The sequence below is a fragment of the Nicotiana tabacum genome, chromosome 4 (genome assembly GCF_000715075.1).
Source record: "Nicotiana tabacum cultivar K326 chromosome 4, ASM71507v2, whole genome shotgun sequence".
In the NCBI taxonomy this organism is placed as follows: Eukaryota; Viridiplantae; Streptophyta; class Magnoliopsida; order Solanales; family Solanaceae; genus Nicotiana; species Nicotiana tabacum.
Genome location: NC_134083.1, coordinates 19,983,219 through 19,996,606, shown reverse-complemented (window position 1 = coordinate 19,996,606; position 13,388 = coordinate 19,983,219). Strand labels below are relative to the sequence as shown.

Sequence of the window (13,388 nt, the reverse complement as noted above, 5' to 3'; positions counted from 1 at the left end):
ATAATTAGACAATCTATTAAGACTGTGAAATTGACTAACAAGGAGGCGGAATATGAGGCCATGATTGCATGCCTTGAATTAGCCAAATACTTAGGAGCAGAGGTAATCGAAGCCAAGTGCGACTCCCTCATTGTGGTAAACCAACTTAACGGAACATTCGAGGTCAGAGGAGAACGAATGCAGAGATACTTAGACAAGTTATAGGTGACATTACATCGGTTCAAAGAATGGACTTTGTAACATGTACCTATGGATCAAAACATCGTAGCCGATGTCCTCGCTAACTTGGGATCGTCAGTCGTAGATAACGAGTTCAATTCAGAAGAAGTCGTGCAGCTTAGGAGATCGGTGGTGGAAGAAGGCCACGCCGAGATCAACTCGACGAGCCTAACTTGGGGCTGGAGGAACAAGTACGTGGAGTATCTCAGGACATAAAATTTTCCCTCGTACCTAAAAGAATTGAGGGCCCTGCGTACAAAAGTAACCCGATTTAGCCTGGTCGAAGACGAAACCTTTGTCACGACCCAAAACCACGTGACCGGCACCCGACACACTACCCGACCCGAGCGAACCAAACCATGTGATGTACCCAAATCATATGCATGAAAATCAATTTAACTGCGGAAGCTCCTTGAAAATCAAATACATTTTCAAGTTAAATGATAAAATATTTTCCAATTCAAAATCACATATGACGTTTTTCATGATAATAACAATGAGACTAAGTAAAATAAATATACTTTCATGTATGTCGTGTACAACCTCATTACTACAACCTTTCACAACTATCTATGGAGCCTCTATACCAAAGAATAGAACCAACGGGTGGAGTAATTCCAACAAAATAAAATAAGAAAGAACATGATAGCTACCACGAAATAAAAGTGGTGCTTCATAATACCTTGAAAAGAGAGTCATCCTAGCCTGACCGCATGCCACGTATCATACATCATCCTGAAACATGTAAAGTAAGCAGGGCCCTGGAGGGGCCCCCTAAGGGATGAGTACACCACCGCGATACTCAATAAGTGTCATAAACTCTCTCTAACTTAAGTTCTTGGGACAAACTTTATAAAATTAATGCATCAATATTTGATATAAAATGAGAAGAATCTTATCAATTCTTGACCCTTATTATTTTAAATAACAAACAAGTGAAATATAACCTACAATATAAACTTTTAAAATATTTACATCAATCCAAGATTTTGGATAAATCGTACAAAATCATTCCATATGCTTTAAGTCATCGAAATCATTTTCGTCTCCTTAGGCCTAAACATAAGAAAATCATCCTTACCTTTCACTGGGAGTACTATACCATCACCGACATAAGAAGGTCAACTAGGTTATGTACCTAGCGGCAAGTATCATATACCCTACTTGGTGATTTTGTGTTCTTAAGGATTTGATGAAGAAATCTAGTATTTGGATGTAAGAATGATATTATAACTCATGTATATTAAGTAATAATCAACCCAAAACATTATTAACAAATTACCTTGGTTGATTGGATTTGATTTGAGCTCAAAATCGCCCCTTCACTCTAAGAACCCTAACCCCCAAATACACAAAATACCCTCTTTCTCCGATTTTATATTTATAAGCCCGGAATTCTGGGTTTCAGATGCGGCTATGGATGCTTCGCATCCCCACTTCACTCTTCTTTGAAGTTCGGATGCGGACTTAGATGCTATGACAGCACTTCACTGCCAGCCTCTCTTTCGGACGCGGCCTCGGATGCTTCGCATCTGTAGGCTTTTCCGCCAGCCTTTGTTAATTTAGTCATAACTTCTTGTGGGAATGTCCAAATGACAAATGGTTTGAAGCGTTAGAAACTAGACTAGAATATCTTTCATGTGATAGGTTTTACACCACATAACCATTTATATATATATATATACTCGTCCAAATATTGATCTTGTGCGTACTCATTTGGGACTTTAGTCTATCATGTAATTTCCAACTTGACTTCGACTTAGGGCTCTCCTTAGACCCCACATCACTTATAATATACCTCCTACACTTATTATCATATCCAACTGATATCCATCATATTAATAGTCCTCATCTGCACACAAAATAATATAATTAGCCACATCAACTTTCTTAATAACGCTTAAATATTTTGAAATTTTTCGGGGTGCTACATTCTCCCCCACTTAAGGACATTCGTCCTCGAATGTTTTACAAGTCACTTCTATGAATAGAGTTTTCATCATTTTACCTTTAACCATCATGCATAGGCACTTATGACTACACGGGTCTTATACTTTCTTTCCAAAATCTCAATTTACTTACGGCCCTTAAAATTTGGCTATCTTTACAAATTCTTAAAAATTTCGGCAGAGCTTCCCCTATAACTAGGACTATCCAAAAACTTTAACTTATCTAGAACAAGCCCTCACACGGGCACCAATAACAATATCGCTCAACAATCAACAATACACAATATAATGTACCATCTTGACCCCACTCGGCCGTACATATACCATAAGTATATCGAATGTAAATCTTTAAAACTTTTAACTTGTAACATATATGAATACCATTCAATATCAATAATTGCTACTATACATAGGTCCCATATCACTATTATACATGCCTCCATTTTCTCTAGTCATGCATACGTCAAGTTGTACCTAAAAAGTATCTTCAAGTAATCTAAAATCTCTCTATGATTAGAATTTTTACAAATTTCATAATGTAGAATGGCACATATTCATGCTGCCTAAATTCCCAGCTTCTTCGAAGCTATGGCTCATGCTTGGTGAGAGCAAAATTATATTTCCCACTTGGTACCTGTAAACTTATCCATTCCGACTCATAGTCTCGAAATTTTCTTATAACCAACACATTCAAATTAGCCTGTTGCCCTTTTTGAGTTTTGTTTCCAGGAAACGTTTTCCCACTTAAGATTTTTATATTCTCTAATCATCAAAACTATTTTGGAATGTTTTTTTATTCTTTTCAAAGATTAATAAGATATTTGTCTCAGATTTATCCATCACATAATAATTTCATACCCCCACTTTCGCTCATACCTTTAGAGCTCATGTTAGATTCATAATTTGATAACTATTGTTACCAAAAAGTTTGCTCTAAAATAATTCAACTCACTTCGCTTAAGTTCATGACACTAGTTTTTCACCTACTCGCGGACATCCGTGTTCTAGTTTTATTTCTTAACTTTTACTAATTTCTTGACACCATTGAGTATCTTGTGATATTTTTCTACCAAAAATTTGGGATTGAATTTATATTCATGTGCACCATAGATATTCTACCATAGCTCCTAAACTTTCAATAGTTAAGAGTCATCGTTATGATGATAGTTCTTGCACCCTTTTAATATTAGTGCCTCTTTTTTTTTTGAACCCATGCCTTTTACTGGCACATTTTATTTTTTGTATAGAAGAGTCTATTCTCATTCAAGAATGCGCATTACATTACCCTTTTCTATTTCATCTCGTGTTAAGTGTGCACATATTAGAAGGACTCCCTTATTTCATACAATTTCACATATAATTCAAAGTACTTCCTCGTTCTACACAATACTTGAATTTAATTCAAATCGCACATGTCCCCAAGTTATAGAAATACATTCATGTTGCGTATTAAATCCTTGATTATCAGACATAACTTTCAACATCCCTGATGTAGAACATTATAACAATTGCTCGTAATGAGTTTGTAATCGTCGTACAAGCACTTCATGAAAATTATACCCTTCTGATCATAAAGGTTATTGATAGTACCTCATTCATTTGTTCTTAGTAACTATAACCTTTACTCTTCTTCTTCCTTTTTTTTAATTTTTTTTTTATTTTTTATTTTTATAAACCACCACTTTAAAAGTGACATCTGCTTACTCAGACGCTCCCCCACTTAGGAGCAAATGAAATTTGAAACTCTTACCTACCACTCAAAGAGTTAACTGAAATTTTGGATAAATTTTCTCGGGCCATTTACATGGTCACCTGCTTTTACATCCTTTATTTTGTCAAAAGCTTTCTGGCGGCCCCCAATTCGAAATCTCTATTTTATCGCTTCAATCTTTCATCGTACATTGTCTTTTGTTTCATCATTATACTGCTATGCTCATTATTCTGACAATATGATATATTGGTTATACTCGTAGGAACTTTCTTTGTTCATTTTCGTATCCAAGTATCACGTCGCTACTAGCTGCAACATATATTGCTAAGGGCCATTATTTTTCGCCCTTGCGACATCTTTATAGCTAGAACTTCACTCTTTCATGTTCACTCTATCTTTGAAATCTCTTCTAATATTTCACCCTTCAATCCATGCTCTAATACAATTCTAGTAAGTACGACTACCTTGCGCCTTTCATCTCATACTTAAATATGTTGAACAAGTGTGACCCCCTTAGGCTAAATCCACATATCATTATATAACTTTTCACAACATATACCATCTTCACAATGCTACATGTAAGAATTACACATCCTATCTTTATACCACCATCATGTTCTCAAGCTGCATATATATATATATATATATATATATATATATATATATATATATATATATATATATATATATATATATATATATGCAGCTTGAGAACATGATGGTGGCATAAAGATAGGATGTGTAATTCTTACTATATATCTCTGAAATTATACTTCTTGCTCTTAAGTTCTTTCATGAAACTTTATTTTGATGGTATCCCACCAAGTAGGCTAATACTTATGATAAAGATGGCATGTATGTAGGGTCTTATTACCTCATGTCTTCATCACATTGTGAACTATTTTGGTCGTAGCTAATACCACGTATTTATATCAACACGTTTCATACGATAATTGTATACTTGCATATTTTTCCATTCTTCATGGTATTGTTGATCTCGTCCATACACATTCATGTAGGGATTTATGACATATTATCATGTAGTCTTAGAATTCTTGTAACTTCTCAATCTTCAAATCCGTACCATAACCATTTTTAATCATTGTTTTGAGCCTTACGTCGTAACCTTATATGTGTAACTTTCCAACAACTTTAACTTAGCCCATGAGCCATTTCTATATTTATTCTTCTTGAATCATAATGATCCGTTCACTCACAAGTTAATTGCTCTTTCAATTTCGGGCACATATAGAGTTGCTTTGAGATCATTCTTGGAAATTCTCAAAAAAAAAATTCATTTCAACATAACAAAATAAGACATACCTCGACTAAAAAAACTCAAGAGTATCATTCCACGTCATTTTCTCTTTCTTCTCTAACAACCTATATTGTTTCTTATACCCTCCAAGATTATGCCTTTTGCGCATCTCATGCCTTAATATTTTCACGCTTACCCATTTAAGTTCACATACTTTATCCTCACATACCTTGGTATGCATAATTAGAGATTGACTTTTAATTGTGTCACATTCATCATCTGAAGGAACTCAAGGTTGTCATGCACATCTTTTACATATGGCATGCTTCATCTATCCTCAACTCGTACTTACACGCGGCACTTTATTTCTTATGTGTCACTTATATTACGTATGACACAATCATGACGATAACCTATCATACTCAGAGGAAACCCAATGTCTAGTATAATTAAGGTTCATGTCCCTCATCATGTAACATTCCCTTTTCGAATGATCAAAAAAGTCTTTTTCTTTTTCTTTTGGAAATGTGTCTTTGGTCATTATTGACAGTGTCTTAACTATGCCAAATTTCTTATGAGTCATACTATGTTTACCACAAACTCGAATGATTCACATTCACTTATCAATTAGATCCATATCACCTCTCTATATCTTGTCATGGTAATTTAAGAACATCTTCATTTACAATATTCTTTTTTTTTGGGTACCTTTGCTAAACTCGATAATGATGGTTACCATAGTAAGCAGTCCGTCCAACATCGTGACAAACGATCTTGAATTGAATTCTAGGGCCTAACATATGTGCCCTTATTCGCATCCTTTAGTAAAATTCTTTATAAGTCATGACATCATCCTGACAATACTAATTGACATCATCACCATATTTTCTTCCATAATTTCTCAGTATTCGACTGATAATTCTTATTTACCAAAGTCATGTGTGTTGACTGTATCACTCCAATCTATTCTCAACTTATCCTTCCATTTTGAACAAATCTAACACTTTCTGTCCATTAGCTCAAACATCTTGTACTATAACTTGAACATTGAGCTTCATTGTCGTCACTTCGATATCTTCCTCAACAGGAATTCAATACGATCGAGAATCTATACTCTCACTTCAGGAACAAACGCACGATATAGAGTATGAAAAAAATAAAACTCCTTAGATGTCATTGTAGCCTCCCCGATATAAGTGTGGCCGGCAACATACCGATAAGAGGGACTCTACTTGACACGACTCCATAGACTTTCTAAGACTCGACTTAGAACCTAGTACTCTGATACCAAGTTCGTCACGACCCAAAACCACATGACCGGCACCAGCCACACTACCCAACCCGAGCAAACCAAATCATGCGATGTACCCAAATCATATGCATGAAAACCAATTTAACTGTGAAAGCTCCTTGAAACTCATATACATTTTCAAGTTAAATGATAAAATATTTTCCAATTCAAAATCACACATGACATTTTTCATGATAATAACAATGAGACTAAATAAAATAAATATACTTTCATGTATGTCGTGTAACACCGTTACTACAACCTTTCACAACTATCTATGGAGCCTCTATTCCAAAGAATAGAACCAAGGTTGGAGTAATTCCAACAAAATAAAATAAGAAAGAACATGATAGCTACCACGAAATAAAAATGGTGCTTCATAATACCTCGAAAAGAGAGTTATCCTAGCCTGACCACATGCCACGTATTATACATCATCCAGAAATATGTAAAGTAAGCAGGGCCCTGGAGGGGGTCCCCTAAAGGCTGAGCACACCACCGCAGTACTCAATAAATGTCATAGACTCTCTCTAACTTAAGTTCTTGGGACAAACTTTATAAAAATAATGCATCAATATTTGATATAAAACGATAAGAAATCTTATCAATTCACGACCCTTGTTATTTTAAATAACAAAAAAGTGAAATATAACCCACAATATAAACTTTTAAAACATTTACACCAATCCAAGATTTTGGATATATCGTACAAAATCATTCTATATGCTTTAAGTCATCGAAATCATTTTTGGCTCCTTAGGCCTAAACATAAGAAAATCATCCTTACCTTTCACTGGCAGTACTATACCATCACCGACATAAGAAGGTCAACTAGGTTATGTACCTAGCGCCAAGTATCATATATCCTACTTGCTCAGGTCGTCTCATCGTTGTATCGTACGAATCGACTCAGCCATGCTAATAATAGCACAAAATAGTACTCTCTCAAGGAGAGCACTCTGTCGTAGCCTATACCACAAAGTGGCCATCTACGCCTATACCGGCACGTGTAGTTTCATGACAACGAACACGATATATCCGAAGCCAATCTCGGTGAACACAAGTAACTCCCAAAATATTTGATACTTCAAAAATAGATTCATAGCATAGTAGCCTCAAATGATCAATTTTTATCAAATCATAGCATTTATAGAAAATCAAAATCCTTTGAACAAAATTTAAATAAATAACCTTTTACATGCTAAAGCCTTTAGCAATTTAACATCAATCTTTAAAAGATACCACAAGTGCCATTCTGTTCGTCAATTTTCAAAAGAAATACTTTCCACGAAAACTTATGTTTAGCACTCAAATATGTATACTCTTGTAAATACGTAAGTTTTGATAAAAATTTATAACATTTACCTTGAGTATCATTTTGCCAACAAGATTTAAAATAAAATTTTATAAAACAGTATGACACTACATATGCAACATAATATTTTAATACATGGAGACATCCGTACTTGTTTGTCCCCACAAACACGAAAGCACATTTGCAAACAGCTTAAGTATTAACTCGAAACATGCTTTTAGAAAAAGTTCCTCAAGAATAGTAAGTTTTAATCAACTTACCTCGCTTTCGCTTTATTAACATTCACAAACTTTCAATCCTCCTCCATCATTCCAATGTTGATTAAAATGCTCAACATCACCAACAAGTCGATATTTACAATTAGATATCCTAATTACATCAGAATATGACCTAAGATATTGATCAACATCCATATATGTCTCACAAGTTGGCTACAAGCCTCTAACAACTAAATTCGCCAAATAATTTTACATGCTAGACCACTCAACTTCATTCTTATGTTTTAATACCCATTCAAAGTCATTAATGATACTACATCAATTGTCCATTACCACCAAGTTACTATTCATCGTCTTCCATAATCAACACTTGCAAAATATACAATTCAGGTGATTACTTAGTTGATCACTTCTATCTTTTGCTAACAAATAATTTCATAGGTTCATTGTATTCATAAATTTTATCGTCAAGATTACCATTCATCTTCTCCCTTATTTTCTCAAAAATATTATTCATACCATGAACTAGAGTTTTATAATCCAATCTTTCAACCATTAAAACTTGTAACAAATGCTTCAAATACTTCTAACTACTCATAATAAATGAGTTTGAAGCATTGGAATTACCTCTAGTAGATCAGTCTTGAAAAATCACAACTTTGGTGATTTTTGTGTTCTTGAGGATTCGATGAAGAAATCTAGTATTTGGATGTAGGAATGATGTTATAACTCATGTATATTGAGTAATAATCAACACAAATATCATTAATAACTTATCTTGGTTGATTGGACTTGATTTGAGCTCAAAATCTCCCCTTCACTTCAAGAACCCTAACCCCCAAATACACAAAATACTCTCTTCCCCCGATTTTGTATTTATAAGCCTAGAATTCTGGGTTTCGGATGCGGCCATGGATGCTTCGCATCCCCACTTCACTCCTCTTTGAAGTTTGGATGCGAACTTAGATGCTATGGCAGCACTTCACTGCCAGCCTCTCTTTCAGACGAGGCCTCGGATGCTTCGCATCCGCAGGCTCCTCCGCCAGCCTTTGGTAATTTGGTCATAACTTCTTGCAAGAATGTTCAAATGACAAACTGTTTGAAGCGTTAGAAACTAGACTTGAAGATATTTCATTTGTTAGGGTTTACATCACATAACCATTTATATATATATTGATATACTCGTCCAAAGTTTAGTCTTGTGCGTACTCATTTGGGACTTTAGTCTATCATGTAATTTCCAACTTGACTTAGACTTAGGGCTCTCCTTAGACCCCAAATCACTTATAATATACCTCGTACACTTATTATCATATTGAATTGATATCCATTATATTAATAGTCCTTGTCTGCACACAAAATAATATAATTAGTGCACATCAAATTTTTTAATAGCGCTTAAGTATTTTGAAATTTTTCAGGGTGCTACAACCTTGTTCAGAAGAACATTCGATGGTCCACTTGCAATATGTATAGGGCCGAGGGATACTGAGTACGTTCTGAAGAAAAGTTTCTGACAACCTCGAAGAAAAGTTTCGCCAACTCATCCGACAAGGATCCGTGATTCTCGCCATTAACCAATTATTATGGCAGAAATCACGGAATTAAGTCAAAAAAGGAGCCAACGATCTACATAATTTCTTATAAAATAATGTCTTAAAAGCTTAATCTCCCTAAATATATAGAGGGAACTGAGTAGCTCACACAGGACATTGTAACATACTTGAAAGAACAACATACTATTTTTTCCAGCTTTGTTCATATTATTCTGGCTTCAATAATATCACATCTAAATTTAAAGGAAGTTAATCTTGCGAGGCTTAAGTTGTTCAATCTACATGGTTTGCATTTATTTTTCTATTTATTCTTCCATATTAAGTCTGATTTCTCACTTGTATCAAACTAGATCACATATCCTTATAATCGCGTATAAATTCAACTGTTATCCGATTTTGGGATAAATAATTATTGCTTAGGGTTTCTTCTTTTTTTTTTCTTAATTGCAAAATGAGTTCGTTAGATTTATTGTTGTTTTGACAAATTGATGATTGTGGTTTGTTCTTGATAATATTTGGAGGGTATGTTTCAAATTTGAGCTCATTTGGAGTAGATTTAGGTATTAAATCGTATATTGAATTGTTAAAATTTGAAGACCAAATTTCTGTTTCTGGGCAATTTGTATTTGAGGCCTATTTGGCCTTAAGTACATTGAAGTATAATTTTTCACTTCAGACTTATTGGCCTTAAGTGAATGAAACCATTGATTATATTTCAGATCTATTTGGCGTTAAATGCATTTGATGTGTAATTTTTTTATTTCAGACTAATTTTTTTTAAACTTCAGACCCGATAAGTCTGAAGTTAATCATAAAATGGATAAGCTTACAATTTTTTTTTACAAAATAGGTATAAATTGAATTGTGATCCCAAGAGTATAGATGCAAAACCCATTTACTTACGTTCACAAATAAAGTTGGGCCATGTGATTATTAACTCTATCCAATAGTAAACTTAATAATCCTATGGTCACAAATAAAGTTGCCCCATGTGATTATTAACTCTATCTAAAAGTCTTCCCCCCCCCCCTCTCTGTGTCAAGTTGTGGGGACAAAGACCTCAGACTTTTGGTCACTTGGTCTTAATATAGAGTGTCTAAATTTCACTCCAATTCATTGAGTTTCCAGAAGAAAAAAATCCGACCATGGTCTCCGGCGACTGTACATCGTACGGCGGTGCTAGTGCTCCGATCAAACTGACCCTTACCCACTCTCGGAGTTACCACAAACATCTAAAGCAGCATTTGCCGATTTCCTCCGAAATCTCGCCTTCGTCGGAGCAAATCGCCGGCAGTGAAGATCTGTTAACTGAAATATTCCTAAGCTTACCCCCAAAATCTCTACTTCGTTTCCAATGCGTCTCGAAACACTGGCTTTCCCTTATTTCCAGTTCCTATTTCCGCGGCCTCCACACCCGTAGGAACTCTACCTCCTCTGCTTCCACCGTCGGTGTTTTCTTGTGCCGACACCCGAACTACGATTTCCTTAGTCTTCACGAAGAACGCCTGTCTACAATGGGTCGGATTTACGACCGTTTATCCGATGCACGTGATGGCAAAGTTCTGAGTAATATCAGCTCTTGTAATGGACTTTTATGCCTCGGTTTTAAATCAGAAGATGCAAAAACCGAGTTTTACGTTTATAATCTTACTACAGGTCATCATAGGTTTATCCCAGTGCCAGACGGAATGGTAGTGAAAAGCATGAACTTGGCATTTGACCCCAAAAGATCTGGGGATTGCGATGTTGTTTGTGTTTGGTTGTCGCTATCTGAAAATCGACTTCGTTTTTCAGTGTATTCATCAATTTCTGGGATTTGGAGGCATTCAACTGAGTACTGTAATAATAATATGGAATTATGTTGCTACCGTGGAGTTTTCTGGAAAGGGGCTATACACTGGTTTAGTCAAACAGGACCTTTTTTGTGTTTTCAAATTGGTAGCTGTAAATTTAAATCAATGCCTAGTACTCAAATTCCAGAAGGTCAGTGGTACAGGAATATTGAGTATTTTGGGGAATCGAGTGGGCATTTGCATCTTATTGAAATTCATAAGCCTCAAGATATTGAGTTTGATATTTTGGAGTTGAAAAGTGATTATTCTCAGTGGTATGTGAAGTATCGTGTTAACTTGGAATTTTTGACCAGTTTGTATCCAGCTATGGTGAATCAAGAAATGTATCCTCCTGAAGATTATAACTTTCCGTATGCATTTACTGTGCTCTGTTTTCTAACAGATGAGGAAAATAGGGCAAGGCTGTTGATTTCAATTCCTGGGAAAATTGTTTTGTATGATATGCAGACTGGGATAGTCAAAGAACTAGCTGATATAAAGCCTGATTCTTTCAGACTTTTTATTGGTGGTGCACGGTATGATTGCTTTGATGCCTATACACATGTTGAGTCACTGGCTTTTGTTTGAGTTTCTTGAATCATAATGTTGTATTCTGAATTACCCTTTACGCTTAGTTTTGTATGTTACAAAATCTGATTTTCCATTGTGTTTGAGAATGAAAAGCTTTGTGCTAGCTGCCCTGTAAGTAGTCAGACATGTGGTCTAATTAATTGTAAAAACAACTCACATCTCTAGTTTCTTTCTGTAAAGAATTTCACGTGGTGAAAAGTCAGAAGTGAAAGTGACACACCGAGCCGTGTAGCCACAATTCTTTTTTCTTTTCTAGAAGTGTAGCAACTAGCAACGTCTCAAACGGACCATTCGTGGATATAATCTAGAAATATAGGGGCATAAACAGTCATAAATGTTTGTCCTATTGTGCACATGCAACACACATTTAATTCTGTAGTTACTTGCACCAGCTGTTAACCACTTCCTGAATGGACCGGTCTTCTAGATTCTAGGTTAATGTAAATGTACAAATACACAAAAAATAAAGATTTTTTTTTCACTTTTAGCCCGCCTAATAAATTATTTATATTTGATAGACGAAAAAATATATAAAATTTGTATAATTTTTATATATAACATACAAAAAATTTATATATACAAAAAATATTTATTTTTTGCTATTATTTTGAGAGCGACTATACAATATTATTTTTGGAAAAAATAATACTTAGAGAGTATTTGTATTGGCTTTTAAGCTGATCAAATAAGTTTTTAAGCTCTTTTAGCTTTTTTCAATGAGTGTGTTTTGATTGGCTTATTTTAAGTGCTTATTAGCTTTTAAACATTTTTCTAGTTTGTGTGTGGTGACTTTTAGCTTTTAGCTTAAAAGCTACTTTTTAAAAGTCAATCCAAACACCCTCAATGTTTGACAAAGTTCAACAAAGCTTAAAATAAGTTAAAAGCGGCTTAAAACAAACCAAAAGAAATACGTTAGCAACCCCAAAGATTTGCAAAATTTGAAGGGAAAACTACACCGTATAATATCTCCTAAAAATAATATCATGTAAAATATATATTAAAATATTAATGTATAATATACATATTTTTATATATAATCAATGTATATTTTTTATATATTTAACTAGCGAATGTAATTATTTTTAGCCGACCGTCCAAATATATAGGAGCGGGTCAGGGTCGTTGGATATTTTAAAAGATGAGTTTTATTTAATATAAATAATACACGTGGCGGATTAAGAAAATACCATATGGCGAAATTAAAGTCAAAACATTGACCATCTGTTAGATATAGGGGTAAGTTTGAGCCCAAAAACAAACGTTAGGGGCATTTTACGAACCAAAATATTAACGGTGGTATTTTTTAACCATTTTCAATACGTTAGGGATATTGTTGACCCTTCTGTTAGATATAAGGGTAAGTTTGAGCCTAAAAATAAACTTTAGGGACATTTGCGGACCTAAAAGTTAACTGAAGATATTTTTGAATCATTTTCAATACATTTTTG

General features: G+C 34.5%; 1 protein-coding gene across 1 annotated transcript; it reads left to right on the top strand.

Annotated features, from left to right (window-relative positions):
• Nucleotides 1-10,342: 10,342 nt before the first annotated feature.
• Nucleotides 10,343-12,041, top strand: LOC107799415 (F-box protein At5g07610-like). The gene has a single exon (XM_016622521.2). It carries the CDS (start codon nucleotides 10,663-10,665, stop codon nucleotides 11,935-11,937), a length of 1,275 nt encoding a protein of 424 aa, XP_016478007.1. The 5' UTR covers nucleotides 10,343-10,662; the 3' UTR covers nucleotides 11,938-12,041.
• Nucleotides 12,042-13,388: the final 1,347 nt, after the last annotated feature.

What these genes read in the sequence shown, in the direction of transcription:
- LOC107799415 (XM_016622521.2), top strand. Translation starts at nt 10,663, where the DNA reads ATGGTCTCCGGCGACTGTACATCGTACGGCGGTGCTAGTGCTCCGATC.